The sequence below is a fragment of the Apostichopus japonicus genome, chromosome 12 (genome assembly GCF_037975245.1).
Source record: "Apostichopus japonicus isolate 1M-3 chromosome 12, ASM3797524v1, whole genome shotgun sequence".
Classification (NCBI taxonomy): Eukaryota; Metazoa; Echinodermata; class Holothuroidea; order Aspidochirotida; family Stichopodidae; genus Apostichopus; species Apostichopus japonicus.
In genome coordinates this window covers 10,971,181-10,987,999 of record NC_092572.1, presented here as the reverse complement: position 1 = coordinate 10,987,999, position 16,819 = coordinate 10,971,181, and the positions used below count along the sequence as shown (strand labels likewise).

General features: G+C 34.8%; 2 protein-coding genes across 3 annotated transcripts in view; both read left to right on the top strand.

The window, feature by feature from the left end:
- Positions 1-16,819, top strand: part of LOC139976990 (uncharacterized) — a 71,142-nt gene that overhangs the window by 50,460 nt on the left and 3,863 nt on the right. Inside the window, exons 1-6 of one of the 2 annotated variants that reach the window (XM_071985933.1) lie at positions 12,164-12,506; positions 13,200-13,472; positions 14,063-14,371; positions 14,700-14,792; positions 16,159-16,207; positions 16,518-16,601. In XM_071985933.1, the coding sequence (XP_071842034.1) occupies positions 12,449-12,506; positions 13,200-13,472; positions 14,063-14,371; positions 14,700-14,792; positions 16,159-16,207; positions 16,518-16,601 (866 nt within the window). In that variant the 5' untranslated portion in view covers positions 12,164-12,448. Of the gene's footprint in view, positions 1-12,163; positions 12,507-13,199; positions 13,473-14,062; positions 14,372-14,699; positions 14,793-16,158; positions 16,208-16,517; positions 16,602-16,819 lie in introns of those variants that run through there. The other variant, XM_071985934.1, reaches the window with a different exon arrangement.
- Positions 874-11,019, top strand: LOC139976992 (uncharacterized). The gene is made up of 8 exons (XM_071985936.1): positions 874-1,596; positions 2,198-2,470; positions 3,036-3,344; positions 4,648-4,740; positions 6,891-6,939; positions 7,250-7,333; positions 7,592-7,678; positions 8,834-11,019. Exons 1-8 carry the CDS (start codon positions 1,539-1,541, stop codon positions 8,946-8,948), a joined length of 1,068 nt encoding a protein of 355 aa, XP_071842037.1. The 5' UTR covers positions 874-1,538; the 3' UTR covers positions 8,949-11,019.

The window sequence follows — 16,819 nt, the reverse complement described above, 5'->3', positions numbered from 1 at the left end:
ACATGTCGGTCATTGAATCCTCAACACCATCCTACCCCGCCCTTCCACCTCCTCATCCTCCACCTCTCCCCATGCTAATTACATGTGAATCATATAATGCATGTTTATTACATGCGAATATCATATTGCATGCAATTATTACATGTATTGCATGCTTATTACATGGGAATCATATATTGCATACTTATTACATGCGAATCATATATTGCATGCTTATTACATGTATTGCATGTACATAACATGCGATTCATATATTACATGCTTACTACATTCGTGTCCTTGGGCCATTTACTGAAGGAGTGCTACCAGCTCTTCTCATGCAATAAAGTAAATATTCTGGTTTTCTGTCGTTGACAATGAAAGACGTCATTAAAATATGTTCATTTTGAAACTAAAGCTTCCAAACTGGAAACAAGTTCAACTTTTCGATTGATATCAAACTTGAAAGAAGATGGGAGGTTCGGATAACAGCTGCTACGAGAAATGACCTGTTTGATATCTTGGAACATGAGCTGATCGGTAACGCTAAACCATTTTGTAACTTAAGTAATCACAGTAATCACCGCATATTTGTTGCTTCCTGAAAATGATTAGCGCCCAGCATTCCTTGCTTAAATAGTAAGATCAAGCTGTCCACATCCAAATTGTTTCATACAGGTTTGAGCCAGGAAAGAATAAAACAGACAAATATAATATCTCCAGCAACAAATGAAAGCAATTTATCGTTTTTCTATGGAAAAACCTTTATAAACACAACAGCAAAATCGCTATAGGCATACTTAAAGATACAAAGCCATTTACTACATTTCATTCAAGTAGCGTCTACCTATCGAGCGCTATAGGAAGCCATATCCTATCAATCGCATTGCACTGTTAAATGTCTCGTTTAACTCCGTCTGAATTAACGCAGAGAAGCGTCTTTCCGAATGTAAGTAAGCTGGAATCAAGTAAGCTCGTTTTGCAGAACTGGACACTTCGTAAATAGTTCTCTTAAATACGCAGCTGCTTGCGATTCAGAACCGAAGTCACAGAATTGTCGTGTTAGTTAGATGGAGAATGGCATGGCCATTGTGTTGTTTGCAGCAACGGTAAAAGGTACAGATTAAGCCGATGAAAACATCAGCAATAGTTGGATGATTAGATGATGGCGACATTGCTCTTGTATTTATTTACAAGGCCGGTGTTTTTGATATACGGTGATGTCTTGAAAAGGTTTAAAAAACTTAAAAAGTTTCAAAACTTCCAATGAATTTTCATAAGCATAATTTGGGAAAAAGTGGAGATTGTAAATTCCACTTTACTTAAAAATGGGAATATAGCAGTTAATGCATCAGAACTTCACTGCTATAGACGGGACCTTTAATCGGTATTTAATTACACTTGCGGTTTCATACAAACAAGAGATACTGCTTACAGATATGAATGACAGTAGTGTGAAATTACTCAGCTAGTAATGAGTCATAATTAGCGACGACTGTAAAAACGAGAGCGAAAACAATAGGGTTTCTCACTGTATACTAAACAACATTTACTCCAATATGATCAGGGTCAGCATTAACGGAAGCCTTCTTATATGTATTACACTAATCCAAATGGGTAAGTCTTTCATATCATTTTGTGTCATTTAAGCAGTGTTATGTTTTTGCAATATGTATTGTAATTTGAATGAAACACATACTGACAATACTTATCAAGAGTTTACTGTAGTGCAAATCAACTTGTGACAGCATCGTTTACAGAAATCGTACTATTATTTACTACAATCTAACGACAAAGAAACGAAGGAAACTTGTGATCTTTTTGTCAACACTCAACACGTATCGCTCTTTATCGATATCGGGTGTATGCAATGACTTAGCTTTGCGGTGAGGTAATGTGTAATAAAATGTAATAGAGTAATAGAATCATGCGGTAATGCTGTATATGATTTTCTTATCAGTGAAATAGTACAACGAGGATATGTAACCATCGAAAGCAGGCCTTGATGAATTGAACAGATCATGAAACAAGAATCATGAAAATGACATACAAAAGCTGTTATCAGATTCGTAGCATATTCTTCTTCTTTTTTCGCCGGTAGTCGAAGGTATTGATTATGGCATTTTACAACAACTCAGTTTAACTGCATTCCTTGGAAACAGGTAAATATTGATCATTGTTTGAAATTGGTTACATGTTTTTTCTCATCCACGCCAAGGTCTTTCAAAGGACATTGTTCGACACGCCATCATTAATACAGATCAGTCGCTATCGTGCCATGGCAATAACCCCAAAGAATGGTCATGGACGTTGGATAATGAAACAACTCAGATAAATTATGATAGGAACAAATATACGAAAAGGAACGACAAAGATCGGTCTGTTTTAACAATCAAGAGGGTTGGATTTGAAGACGCGGTAGGTTATAAATGTACTATGTTCCCTGAGTATGGTGTAGCGATTGCCACCAAGTACAATTTATACGTCTTAGGTATGTATTTGATTCTATTTACAATGAACAAATGACACTTTTCCAATAATATTTACCAAGGTAGTCTTTACTGATAGTTGTTTTCTTGTAATGTCATTGGCGTGTTCAATCTAATCTATTTTGTCAATGGTGTACAATGAGATAATATAATAACATGTTAGAATGCAACGAAGAACTCGGATATTCCTCAAGAGGTTTCAACATGAAATATAAATGTTAGGCTGAATAAGATCAAATAATATAGTAAGTATTTAAAGCAAGCTACTGGGTAAAACTAGTTAAGTGTATTAACTTTACCAATATGGGAGGGGCTTAGCATGCAACTATCCTTGTTTTTTAGGAAAAGGGTTTGGATGTATAAAACATGCATTGGACATTATTGGAAACCGTTTGGTCAGAGACTAGTCAATACCTATTGAACTGTACTATTGTAGTGGAAATTCCACGGTTACTTTGTTGCGTTATAACAGCTTTCCAGTATTCAGCATACTTACACCATAACTGCATATCATAATTTCATTAACAAATGTCTTAATTATGCATTCGTCTTCCTATTTCACATTAGGAAATCTGACCCTTTCAACTGATAAAAATGTTACTTACGAAGGAAGCCCCTTCACAGCCGATTGCTGTATACAGTTTAATTCACATAGTAACGATATAGAACTACGGTGGCTAATCAACGAAGAAAGTATAGAGAATGTACAGACCTTACCACAAGAAACCAATACGACAATCGACAATCACAAAGAAATGTGCAGTCGTTTGATGCTAAAGGCGAACCGTCAACATCATGGACAGTCTCTGTGGTGTCGAGTAGAGGAGTATCCATCTCTCAACAGTAGTGTTACATTACAAGTACATATCTATGAGAGTAAGTATTATGGCTGCGCCACTTGAATAAATTAATGTGAACTTGTCTCGTTAAGAATGAACATTATTAAACCAAAATAAAACAAATGAACATTTATCCAACCAAACGTGGACCAAATTTATCACAGTATTTTAATTGTATTTTAATATATATATATATATATATATACATATGCATATGCATTATGCATTATGACTCTACGTTACTTACACGTACATGAGAAAGAGTGGAAAAGTACACTACTGCCTTATCAAATATATTATAGATCAGACAAAGAAAGAGGATCAAGAGTCCATTAATTCAGCACAAAGAAAGCAAAAGTCTAATTTAACTTCAAACAAAAGAGCAAATTATCCAATCGAACATAAAGCCAAACGACTCAATGACTCATTGAAGAATGTGTTTAAAGTGCAGTATTTTCCTTTCATATTTCAAGTTCCTTTATTTGCTTTGGAACTACAAGTAATAAATATATATATATATATATATATATATATATTTATGTATATATATATATATATGTATATATATATATATATATATATATATGTATATATATATATATATTTATATATATAATATATATATATATATATATTTATTACTTTATTACTTAGAATTTTAAATCAGTTACAAAATATTTCGAGCGTTAACACAGCTCTTCTTCAGTTGCAGTAATGAAATGGAAGAAACCAGACCTTATTGGGATTTTACTTAGCATGTATACTCATAAAAGAGAGATCTCTGTTGAGCCCATTGTTGTGTGTGTTGAGGCTTATATATATATATATATATATATATATATATATATATATATATATATATATATATAAAGTCTGTTCAAAGTATCTCTTTCGAGATCCGGCTTTAGGAATCACAAATGATTTTCGAGTTGGTTAGCATCATATGTTTAATCTCTAGAGTAAGGCAAAATATGTCACCAAAAACAGAACTAGTATTGTTCGATACAGGTGACAAACGCCTACTATATATATATATATATATAGGATCATCGCCCTTGTACACGAAATTGCAGACGTGCTTACTTGTTCTACTGGGGCTTTTCAGAGCAACTAAACTGCACGCACGTTCCGAATAATCCGGCAGAAAAAATGCTTCTCTAAAAATGTCCATCGCCTTTTGCCACCTGTATCGAACAATGCTAGTACTGTTTGGTGACATATTTTCGTATACTCTAGAGATCAATATGTTGCTTACTTCTATCAAAGAAGGAAGTTATGAAACACGTTTACGTTTTATTTTCATAAATCTACCTATTTTTTATTTTTATCATTTTTCGTAGACGGAGCGGACAAACTATGGACATATGTGGCTGTCTTTGTAGTTGTTACTGTTCTGATAACATCGGTTTTAATTTTGAAGTTTGTCAAATCTGGTAATAATAACAACGCTGGACCCCCGATATCGTTTGTTTGAGCGAACGAACAACTGTATTCTATCGATCTAAATACTAAGAAACGCTACCCCGATGGTATACAACTATAAAAGTAGTACTCCAGTGTTCATTCCGTGAATACAGTCAACAATTAAGCAGTTCCATAATCAGGATGAATGTTTAAGTCAGTACCTAGGTGTCGCTTTTAAATTGATTAAAGTATATCCCAGTATCTAATACTATGTTTTTCAGTGAAAAACATGGAGTTTATAACTTAATATCAATGTGTCATGGAATACACCATACTTACAATTAGGGATGCACCGGATATCCGGTCCGGCCGGACTATCCGGCCGGATAGTGAGGAATTATCCGGTTCCGGTACCGGCCGGATATTTTTCAAAATCCGGCCGGATCTTTTTCAAAATCTGGCCTGAATTATTCGTTAAAAAGGTGTTGGTATTAACTTTAATCAATGTAAACTATTTCCAAAAATTAATAAAAACATTCAAAGTAAGGAAAAAATTAGGTTTAACATGTTCAATTTAATTTTGTCAATGGTCTGACCCACTGTTTCTAAAGATCAATCAAAGTAATACAACTACTGTAATAATATGAAGCTGTATACAACAAATACAGTTTGCAGTGAAATCATTTCTTGCAGCCTTCATCAGTTTAATATTGTGCAGTTAAAATAGACCATTCATATACTTATCAGTCAAAATACTGTTCCATCGAATCTTTACTTTCCCATTATTGTTGACATTCATGTTTTCTCTGAATATTTATGTGTGAAACAATCTCTAATATGGTTAAATACTTCTGATTTTTTTTTTAAATTCCACAAAAACCACCTTCTTTATAATAAGCGTATACCTCACCTAAGATTTGCTCCTTGTTTCATACTTCTACTTCTTATTAATGATTTTCTTTTGTGTAATGAAAAAATCCGGTTCCGGCCGGATTTTTTCCGGCCGAATTTCATGTACTATCCGGCAAAATCCGGTTCCGGCCGGATCCAAAAATTTGGATCCGGTGCATCCCTAGCCTACTTACAATAACATTTCCTCTTGCGTGCGAGTTATAAATAGAAGGGAAACCAAAACGTTAATGTCCCGACAAATGCGAAACCTGTCATTTTCTATTATTGTTGCAAATGGATCACTTCTAGAATAATTGCCACCTTAAACTTAACTAAACTTAAATGCAAGCTTTTTTGCAAATAATTGTCGAATTTGCTGTTATGCTGCTCCTTTACAGTAAAGGACCAGGGAGAACCTATTTATCTCATCTCTCTACATGTAAGGAATGCATAGAGAGATTAGAAATTGTACTTAACCCCACATCAGAAATGTGAGGATCGGGGTGTGTAAGTGAGAAAGAAAGTGTCCCGCGAACTCCTTCCAGACCGTAAATTCCATCAAGTGCAAACTTGGTAAGTAGGTGTCTGACGATGTAACCTTGTGTCTGCGCGATTAATGACGTCATAGTTCATAGGGCGTCGGTCAAAGGTAAAGGGTCAAATTTCAAGAACCTTAACTTGGTTTTTACCCATTTTCTGCTTGTCAACATGTAGGAAAAAGGCATTCGACCACAAGATATGTAGAGAATAATGAGAAGAATTTTAAAGTAGGACAGATTTAGGCGTTTAGGGTCGGGTCGAATGAAAATTGAGGTCAAAGGTCAAGTTGGCCTACATTGTTCGCAAAAGTGTGTCGTGAACTCATCCCACACCGTAAGTCTGATCAAGTTTAAACTTGGTAGGTAGATGACTGACTATGTAACATTGTGCCTGCGTGATTGATGACGTCTTCGATCTAATGTCAGAGGTCTAAGGTCGAAAAACCTTAATGTTTTTTATAGAGGAGATGAGATCTGCAACTCCTTGGATGGCTCTCGTGTTTGGTTTTGTACAAAGTATACAAACAAGACCAACCATCATATTGTCATCGATTACAATTTTTTTCATTCGAAAACCATATTACCTAGAAAATAAACGTAAGGAATTTCTGATAGAAGTAGATTTATAAGTAACATTTCATGGCAGTATTATTAGTAAAATTTCATGGCAGTTTTGCACAATATTGTTGCTTTGCCTTCATGTGTGTATTGCATTATCATCCCTTATATCATTTGTGCGTTTTCCACAGATGCTCGCTGTATTACAGGTTTATTCCAGGTATTTCGGTGTCCCTGCAGGTAATACTGTTATATATGTAGCATGGATAATCACTTAAGAAAGAAAGACCAGTACTAACATTTGATATTCTTTGTTATCAATATGATGATGGTAAGGGTTTTTTATCGTCTAACACAGAACTTCCGGAATAATATTGGTATTTTTAGACATCAATGTAAACATTTCAAACTAGCATTCTGTCATATATGTATACATATAACGTATGATACAACTGTCGTATGTAACATGAAAATGATGCTGCTGTAAGTATTTTCCTTTCAACAAAGTGGGCATGTTCTCGTTGCTATCGAATATTCCTCTTACATCCAGAAAACATTGGGCTAAGACGACGACCGACTCCACAACTGGCATTCGTAGTATTGATAACGAAGGTTATGAAATTGTGGATCAAAGGTAATATGTAAGACTAATAAAAGTATGAGGTAGTCCAACTAGACTTCCACTTCGAATGTAAGCATGTATATTTACATGCCTTATACATGAGATGTGTCATATATTAAATATATATAAAATATCGTAGGTCATTTCAGTTTAAAATGTTAAGAAGCACATGAAAGTTTTCTTTATTTATGTATATGTATATGTATATATATATATATATATATATATCATATTTGTTTATCATTATCAATACTATTACTTTATGCAAAGGTTACAATGTGTCCCAACTGACGGATCGTCGTTGAAATCTAACGTAAAGGACAGTCGGAATGAAGGTTATGACATTGTTGGCCAAAGGTAAGACAAAGAGAATTATTTGCGATATTCATGTTGAGTTTACTGTAATATTCAGCCAGAGGAATTTGCCTTTTCAGACGCGACGTGTCTTTCAGTCAATACCAGAACTTCGTGACTGTGTTATATGGAATGATAAACAAAAAAATTCACATGGCTATCTGGTTCGTACCTTCTCAGTGCAGCAACATTAACAAATGTTAGTACTCGCTATAATAGTGCTAACTTCTAGTCCGAAAAATAATGACACAGAACCACGTGAGAAACATCGGAAGAACTAATGTAATCATGTATAAGATACTAGACTGACTCCTGAGGTGTTATGCAAGTTACATGGTCTTTAAAATTGAAGGAACGTGAAAGAAACAGTGAAAATACGTTACGAAATAACTTTTCATATTCATACTAAATGAACTGTATTACACAGCGTGTGCCACACTAAACATAACACAATTCTCTGAAAACCATTCAACAATTAAGATACGTTACGAAATAGCGACATTATGAAACCTCCTGAATAATTATACGGAATAGAATCTCACACAGTTATACGCAAATTGTAATTTAATCGACAAGGGTCTTAAGTTGCATATATTTGCATCTAATGCGAATTTGCTTTTTTAAATTTCTAATGTCCGAGCTATGAGAAAACAAGAACTGTTACTGGTTTCCTATTAATCTTATTCGAATAGATTAAAACCAACGACATCTCATAAAGTCTGCAGTGCAATATGCGACTGATCTCGACCTGACTCAACTGGAAAACGTTTAGTCGTGAAGACTAAAATTCCACGACTCACCCCCAACACTGACTGGTTGATCAGAGCACAAAATGACTCTGTTTTCTGTTAGTGCGACCGGAGCTTATTTAGGTTTCACAAATTTGAACATTTTTGAAACCGTGATTGGTTAAGTTTTTTTAAGACTGTACAGCTGCAGTCGTGAATACTTCGTTAATATCATGCTTACCGCCCAATATTACCGTAACTTCCGTTTATTGGTTTAAAAACTAACAACATGCAACTGATTTCTTTCGAGAATATGGAATATATAACGCTTGTACTACACAATTACATGAAAATTAATAACATTGATCTGTAGTGACATGCATGGTTTTCGTTCACCTGAACTCAAATTATTGCTTCTTTCTTTTAACAGTGTATCAGGTATATCAGAGTTACAACACCAAGGACTTACGGATGAGGAAGAAAACCCTTCTTCACATGTTTACTCAAGCACCGATGACTATTGTCACTACTTACAACCTATGTAATATTTAACATTCCAATAACCCCCATCCCTCAACCACCATCCATTAGGATACTTCAGAGGTGGGGGGGGGGTACATCCAAGATGAGGAGAAAACGTCAAATTGGTTAATGATCAGGATTTTTTTAGTGACGTATATTGTACAAGATCAGTTCATCGAGACGGATAACAGACTGAAATTCCAGAATAATATAAAACACCTTATCATTATTGAATTTTCATCTAAGAAAGCAGTACTTGAAAAACTGTTCTTTCCCCTCAGACCTTTGAAATGAAAAACTACGGAGAAAAAATAAATTTTCATAAGAACAAACTATGAAGTATTTTATAACAGATAATATTGTAATTATCATTTGTTTCTAAAGATCAGTGTCACGAAGAATAATAGGTCCGAATGTTTTTTTTTTCCTTCAAAATGACATCACGCACCAGGTAACACATCATTATTCATAATATCAAAGTGAATAATAGGCTACTGAAAGGAAACTCCAAGACAGATGGAAGGGGAATAGTGTTGGAAGATGTTCCAGATAAAAACATGTTTCATTGCGACCTTCTCTGTGGGTATGTAATTTGTAATCGTCTTGATAACATAGCAATTAATTATATTGTAACAAATGATACGATTAACGTGTCCTAAAATGATCTTTTTTTGTCCCTTCTAGAGGACCAACATTTTAAAGACAATGATATTGACAAACCTCGTTAGACTTTTTGAAATATACATGCAGTTAAAAAAGAAAGTAAAATTAATATTTGTTTCCTGTTCAGTTTAACTTTAATTACTGTCACAATACGAAATGATACATAAAGGTTCCTGCTTCAATGTGTTTCTAAGTATTGACTTATGACATTTGGGACCGTTATTGTATTCAAATATATAAAACCATGAACTTACTGATTACATATTAGTCGGGCTTAACATATTTAGAGAAATGTTAACGAACTAATCCAATACATTACAGGCATGGCTGGATTTCACTTTGACGCTACAGACACAGAGGTTGACGTATGTGTACCTGGTATGTCAGTTCATACCCAAAGCTCAACTGTCATATTAAGAAAAAAACGATATAAAGCGTTTTGATATTGACGAAGAGATTCACTCAGACGTCTTCATGTAAGAAACCATGAGGTACACAGCTATACTTCTTTGAAAATATAAAGATCCCCGAATTCATAAGTATTGCTCTTTCTCAGCTGATTTGGTTTCAACATTGCAGCTTAATTTATTTAATTGAAGAAAGTGAAGCAATTTGAGAATGCATATTGAAATTTATGACGTTCATGTGTATCAAAGTTCAGCAAATGTTAATGTTGAACAATTGAAAGGACAGAGGAAGAGGTAGGAAAAAAGTGTAACTTCGCTAAATTCTCTGAAAAGACAAGTTGTTCTCGGGGGATGGGGTGGGGGAGTAGTGAGTGGGTTGGTAGAGTATGTTGACTTTCCATTGTAATGTATAAATACCGTACATTTCATTTCCTATTTTGTAACAACCTCTAGACAATATAACATATATCAGGAATTTATTTAATTGAAGAAACTAAAACAAATTGAGATTGCAAATTCACATTTATGTCGTTCATGTGTATCAAAGCTCAGTAAATGTTGATGTTAAAAAATGGAAAAGACATACGAAGAGATCAGAAAAAGTGTAACTACGCTAATTCTCTGAAAATTTACATAATTTTCAGGAGGAGTGATGGGATGAAGAGAGTATTGTTGACTTCCATTGAAATGTATAAATACCGTACATTTCATTTTCTATTTTGTAACATCCTCTAAACAATATAACATTTATAAGGATACTAAGTAAAACCAGAATATCATTTAAAAACAATTGTTAAACGCTTCCTCATTCAAAATGCTTCCGCCGAAATGCTGTAGATATATTTTCATGAGATTGCCCTTATATGCCCATTTTGCTCTTCCATGAACTAACAAATATGAACATTAATTAACGTCTTTACTACAGTGTATAATACATACATGTCGGTCATTAAATCCTCAACACCATCCTACCCCGCCCTTCCACCTCCTCATCCTCCCCCTTTCCCCATGCTAATTACATGTGAATAATATAATGCATGTTTATTACATGCGAATACCATATTGCATGCAATTATTACATATATTGCATGATTATTACATGTGAATCATATATTGCATGCTTATAACATGTATTGCATGTACATAACATGCGATTCATATGATACATGCTTACTGCATTCGTGTCCTTGGGCCATTTACTGAAGGAGTGCTACCAGCTCTTCTCATACAATAAAGTAAATATTCTGGTTTTCTGTCGTTGACAATGAAAAGCGTCATTAAAATATGATCATTTTGAAACTAAAGCTTCCAAAGTGGAAACAAGTTCAACTTTTCGATTGATATCAAACTTGAAACAATATGGGAGGTTCCGATAACAGCTGCTATGAGAAATTACTTGTTTGATATCTTGGAACATGAGCTGATCGGTAACACTAAACCATTTTGTAACTTTAAAGTAATCACCGCATATTTGTTACTTCCTGAAAATGATTAGCGCCAAGCATTCCTTGCTTAAATAGTAAGATCAAGCTGTTCTCATCCAAATTGTTTCATACAGGTTTAATCCAGAAAAGAAGAAAAAAGACAAATATAATATCACCAGCAACAAATGGAAGCAATTTATCGTTTTTCTATGGAAAAACCTTTATAAACACAACAGCAAAATCGCTATAGGCATACTTAAAGATACAAAGCCATTTATTACATTTCATTCAAGTAGCGTCTACCTATCGAGCGCTAAAGGATTCCATATCCTATCAATCGCATTGCAATGTTTAAGTGTCTCGTTTAACTCCGTCTGAATTAACGAAGAGAAGCGTCTTTCCGAATGTAAGTAAGCTGGAATAAAGTAAGTTCGTTTTGCAGAACTGGACACTTCGTCGATTATACCAAATAGTTAGCTTAAATACACAGCTGCTTGCGATTCAGTGCCGAAGTCACAGAATTGTCGTGTTAGTTAGATGGAAAATGGCATGGCGATTGTGTTGTTTGCAGCAACGGTAAGAGGTACAGAATTAGCCGATGAAAACATCAGCAATTGTCAATCAGGATGATTAGATGATGGCGACATTGCTCTTGTATTTATTTGCAATGCCGACCCAATTGATATGCGGTTATGTCTTGAAAAGGTTTAATAAACTTAAAAGTTTCACAAATTCCAATGAATTTTCACAAGCATAATTTGGGGAAAGTGGAGATTGTATATTCCACTTTACTTAAGAATGGGAATATAGCAGTTAATGCATCAGAACTTCACTGCTATAGACGGGACCTTTAATCGTTAATTAATTACACTTGCGGTTTCATACAAGCAAGAGATACTGCTTACAGATATTGAAGACAGTAGTGTGAAATTACTCAGCAAGTAACGAGCCATAATTAGCGACGACTGTAGAAACGGGAGTGATAACAACAGGGTTACTCTCTGGAGACTAAACAATGTTTACTCCAATATGACCAGGGCCGGCATCAATGGAAGCCTGCTTATATGTATTACACTAATCCAAATGGGTAAGTCTTTCATATCATTTTGTGTCATTTAAGCAATGTTATGATTGGGAAATATGTATTGTAATTTGAATAAAACACACGCTGACAACAATTATCAAGAGTTTGCTGTAGTGTCAATCAACTTATGACACCATCGTTTACAGAAATTTTACAATTATTTACTACAATCTAACGACAAAGAATCGAAGGAAACTTGTGATCATTGTGTCTACACTCAACACGTATCGCTCTTTATCGAAATCGGGTGTTTGCAATGACTTATCTGTACGGTAAGATAATGTGTGATATAATGTAAAAGGGTAATGGAATCATGCGGTAGTGCTGTATAAGATTTTCTTATCAGTGAAATAGTACAACGAGGATCGCTGTTAAAGAACTCGCACTCAATGGTTGGTACAGCAACTACTGTTCATATCCCACCCCACAACCGTGCATCTGTAAATTTTACTTTGTGTTCGTAGCATGTGTTACACGACAGATAAGTAGTTACTGTACGAGCTATGAGTATCAGGTGCAATGACACACAAAAGCTGGTATCATATTCATAGCATTTTCTTTTTTTATTTGCCTTCGGCTGGTCGAAGGTACTGATATGGTACTTTGCAATATCTCAGTTTGATTGCATTTCATGGATACAGGTAAATATTGATCATTGTTTGAAATTGGTAACCTTTTTTTTCCATCCACGCCAAGGTCTTGCAAATGACATTACTCGACACGCCATCATTAACTCAGACCAGTCGCTATCGTGCCGTGGCAATAACCTCAGCATATGGTCATGGACGTTGGATAATAGCACAAAAGAGATTAGTTATGAAGGTAACAAATATACGAAAAGGAACGGCCAAAACCAGTCTGTTTTAATAATCAAGATGGTTGGATTTGAAGACGCCGTAGATTATAAATGTACTAAGTTCCCTGACTATGGTGTAGCGATTGCCACCAAGTACAGTTTATACGTCTTAGGTATGTATTTGATTCTATTTAAAATGAACAAATGACACTTTTCCAATAATATTTACCAAGGTAGTCTTTGCTGATAATTGTTTTCTTGTAATGTCATTGGCGTGTTCAATCTAATCTATTTTGTCAATAGTGTACAATGAGGAAATAAAATGACATGTTAGAATGTAATGAAGAACTCGGATATTCCTTAAGAGGTTTCGACATGAAATATATATGTTAAGCTGAATAATATCAAATAATATAGTAAGTATATAAAGCAAGCTACTAGGTAAAACTAGCTAAGTGTATTAACTTAATCTACAGGAGATGGTTTAGTTCAATAGGTTGTACACTAAAACGCATGCAACTATCCTTATCTCTTAGGGAAAGGGTTTAAATAAATAACACATATATTGGACATTATTGACAACCGTTTGATCAGAGACTAGTCAATACCTTTTAAACTGTAGTATTTTAGTGAAAAATTCCACTTTTATTTTGTTGCGTTATTATTAGCTTACCAGGATTCAGCATATTTACACCATAACTACATCTCATAATTTCATTTACAGAGATCTTAATTATACATTCGTCTTCCTATTTAATATAAGGAAATCTAACCCTTTCAACTGATCGCAATGTTACTAACGAAGGAAGCAACATCACAGCCGATTGCTGTTTACAGTTTAATGCACATAGTAACGATATGCGACTACGGTGGCTAATCAACAAAGAAAGTATAGAGAATGCACAGACCTTAACACAAGAAACCCTTACGACAATCGACAATCACAAAGAAATGTGCAGTCGTTTGATGCTAAAGGCGAACCGTCAACATGATGGGCAGTCTCTGGGTTGTCGAGTAGAGGAGTATCCATCTCTCAACAGTAGTGTTACATTACAAGTACATATCTATGAGAGTAAGTATTATGGCTGCGCCACTTGAATAAATTAATGTGAACTTGTCTCGTTAATATATATATGCTTACTTGTTCTACTGGGGCTTTTCAGAGCAACAAAACTGCACGCACGTTCCGAATAATCCGGCAGAAAAAATGCTTCTCTAAAAAATGTCCATCGCCTTTTGCCACCTGTATCGAACAATGCTAGTACTGTTTGGTGACATATTTTGGTATACTCTAGAGATCAATATGTTGCTAACTTCTATCAAAGAAGGAAGTTATGAAACACGTTTACGTTTTATTTTCATAAATCTACCTATTTTTTTATTTTTATCATTTTTCGTAGACGGAGAGGACAAACTATGGACATATGTGGCTGTCTTTGTAGTTGTTTCTGTTCTGATAACATCGGTTTTAATTTTGAAGATTGTCAAATCTGGTAATAATAACAACGCTGGACCACCGATATCGTTTGTTTGAGCGAACGAACAACTGTATTCTATCGATCTAAATACTAAGAAATGCTACCCCGAGGGTATACAACTATAAAAGTAGTACTCCAGTGTTCATTCCGTGAATACAGTCAACAATTAAGCAGTTCCATAATCAGGATGAATGTTAAAGTCAGTACCTAGGTGTCTCTTTTAAATTGATTAAAGTATATCCCAGTATCTAATATTATGTTTTACAGTGAAAAACATGGAATTTATAACTTAATATCAATGTGTCATGGAATACACCATACTTACAATAACATTTCCTCTTGCGTGCGAGTTATAAATAGAAGGGAAACCAAAACGTTATTATTCCGACAAATGCGAAACCTGTCATTTTCTATTATTGTTGCAAATAGATCACTTTCAGAATAATTGCCACCTTTAAACTTAACTTAAATGCAAGCTTTTTTTGCTAATTGTCGGATTTGCTGTTATGTTGCTCCTTTACAGTGAAGGACCAGGGAGACCCTATTTACCTCATCTCTACATGTAAGGAATGCATAGAGAGATTAGATATTGTACTTAACCCCACATCAGAAATGTGAGGATGGGGGTGTGTAAGTGAGAAAAAAATATCCCGCGAACTCCTTCCAGACCGTAAAACCCGTCAAGTGCAAACTTGGTGAGTAGGTGTCTGGCGATGTAACCTTGTGTCTGCGTGATTGGTGACGTCATAGCTCATAGGGCGTGTGGGTTAAAGGTAAAGGGTCAAAGTTCAAGAACATTACCTTGGTTTTTACCCATTTTCTGCTTGTCAACATGTAGGAACAAAGCATTCGATCACAACATATCAAGAGAATAGTGAGAAGAATTTTAAAGTAGGACAGGTTTAGGTGGTAAGAGTCGGGTCGAATGAAAATTGAGGTCAAAGGTCAAGTTGGCCTACATTGTTCGAAAAAGTGTGTCGTGAACTCATCCTACACCGTAAGTCTGAGCAAGTTTAAACTCGGTAGGTAGATGACTGACTATGTAACATTGTGCCTACGTGATTGATGACGTCAGAGGTCTAACGTCAGAGGTCTATGGTCGAAAAACCTTAATGTTTTTTTTAAAGAGGAGATGAAATCCTTGGATGGCTCTCGTGTTTCGTTTTGTGAAAAGTATACAAACTAGACAAATCATCATACTGTCATCGATTACAATTTTTATCATTCGAAAACCACATTACCTAGAAAATAAACCTAAGGAATTTCTAGTAGAAGTAGATTTATTAGTAACATTGCATGGCAGGTTTGCACAATATTGTTGCTTTGCCTTCATGTGTGTATTGCATTATCATCCCTTATATCATTTGTGCGTTTTCCACAGATGCTCGCTGTATTACAGGTTTATTCCAGGTATTTCGGTGTCCCTGCAGGTAATACTGTTATATATGTAGCATGGATGATCACTTTAGAAACAAAGACCAGTACTAACATTTGATATTCTTTGTTATCAATATGATGATGGTGAGGGTTTTTTATCGTCTGACACATAACTTCCGGAATAATATTGGTATTTTTAGACATCAATGTAAACATTTCAAACTAGCATACTGTCTTACATGTATACATATAACGTATGATACAACTGTCGTATGTAACATGAAAATGATGCTGCTGTAAGTATTTTCCTTTCAACAAAGTGGGCATGTTCTCGTTGCTATCGAATATTCCTCTTACATCCAGAAAACATTGGACTAAGACGTCGACCGACTCCACAACTGGAATTCGTAGTATTGATAACGAAGGTTATGAAATTGTGGATCAAAGGTAATATGTATGACTAATGAAAGTATGAGGTAGTCCAACTAGGCTTCCACTTCGAATGTAAGCATGTATATTTACATGAGATGTGTCATATATTAAATATATATATAATATCGTGGGTCATTTCGGCTTTAAATTTTAAGAAGCACATGAAAGCTGTCTCTATTAAGTTTTACATGCGGCTACCGATATTGAATTCAACAGACTTGGTAAAGGTATCA

Coding starts and splice junctions, on each gene's coding strand:
- LOC139976992 (XM_071985936.1), top strand. CDS start 1,539: ATGATCAGGGTCAGCATTAACGGAAGCCTTCTTATATGTATTACACTA. Junction 3,345..4,647: donor ACAAGTACATATCTATGAGA/GTAAGTATTATG, acceptor CATTTTTCGTAG/ACGGAGCGGACAAACTATGG. Junction 4,741..6,890: donor TTTGAAGTTTGTCAAATCTG/GTAATAATAACA, acceptor CGTTTTCCACAG/ATGCTCGCTGTATTACAGGT.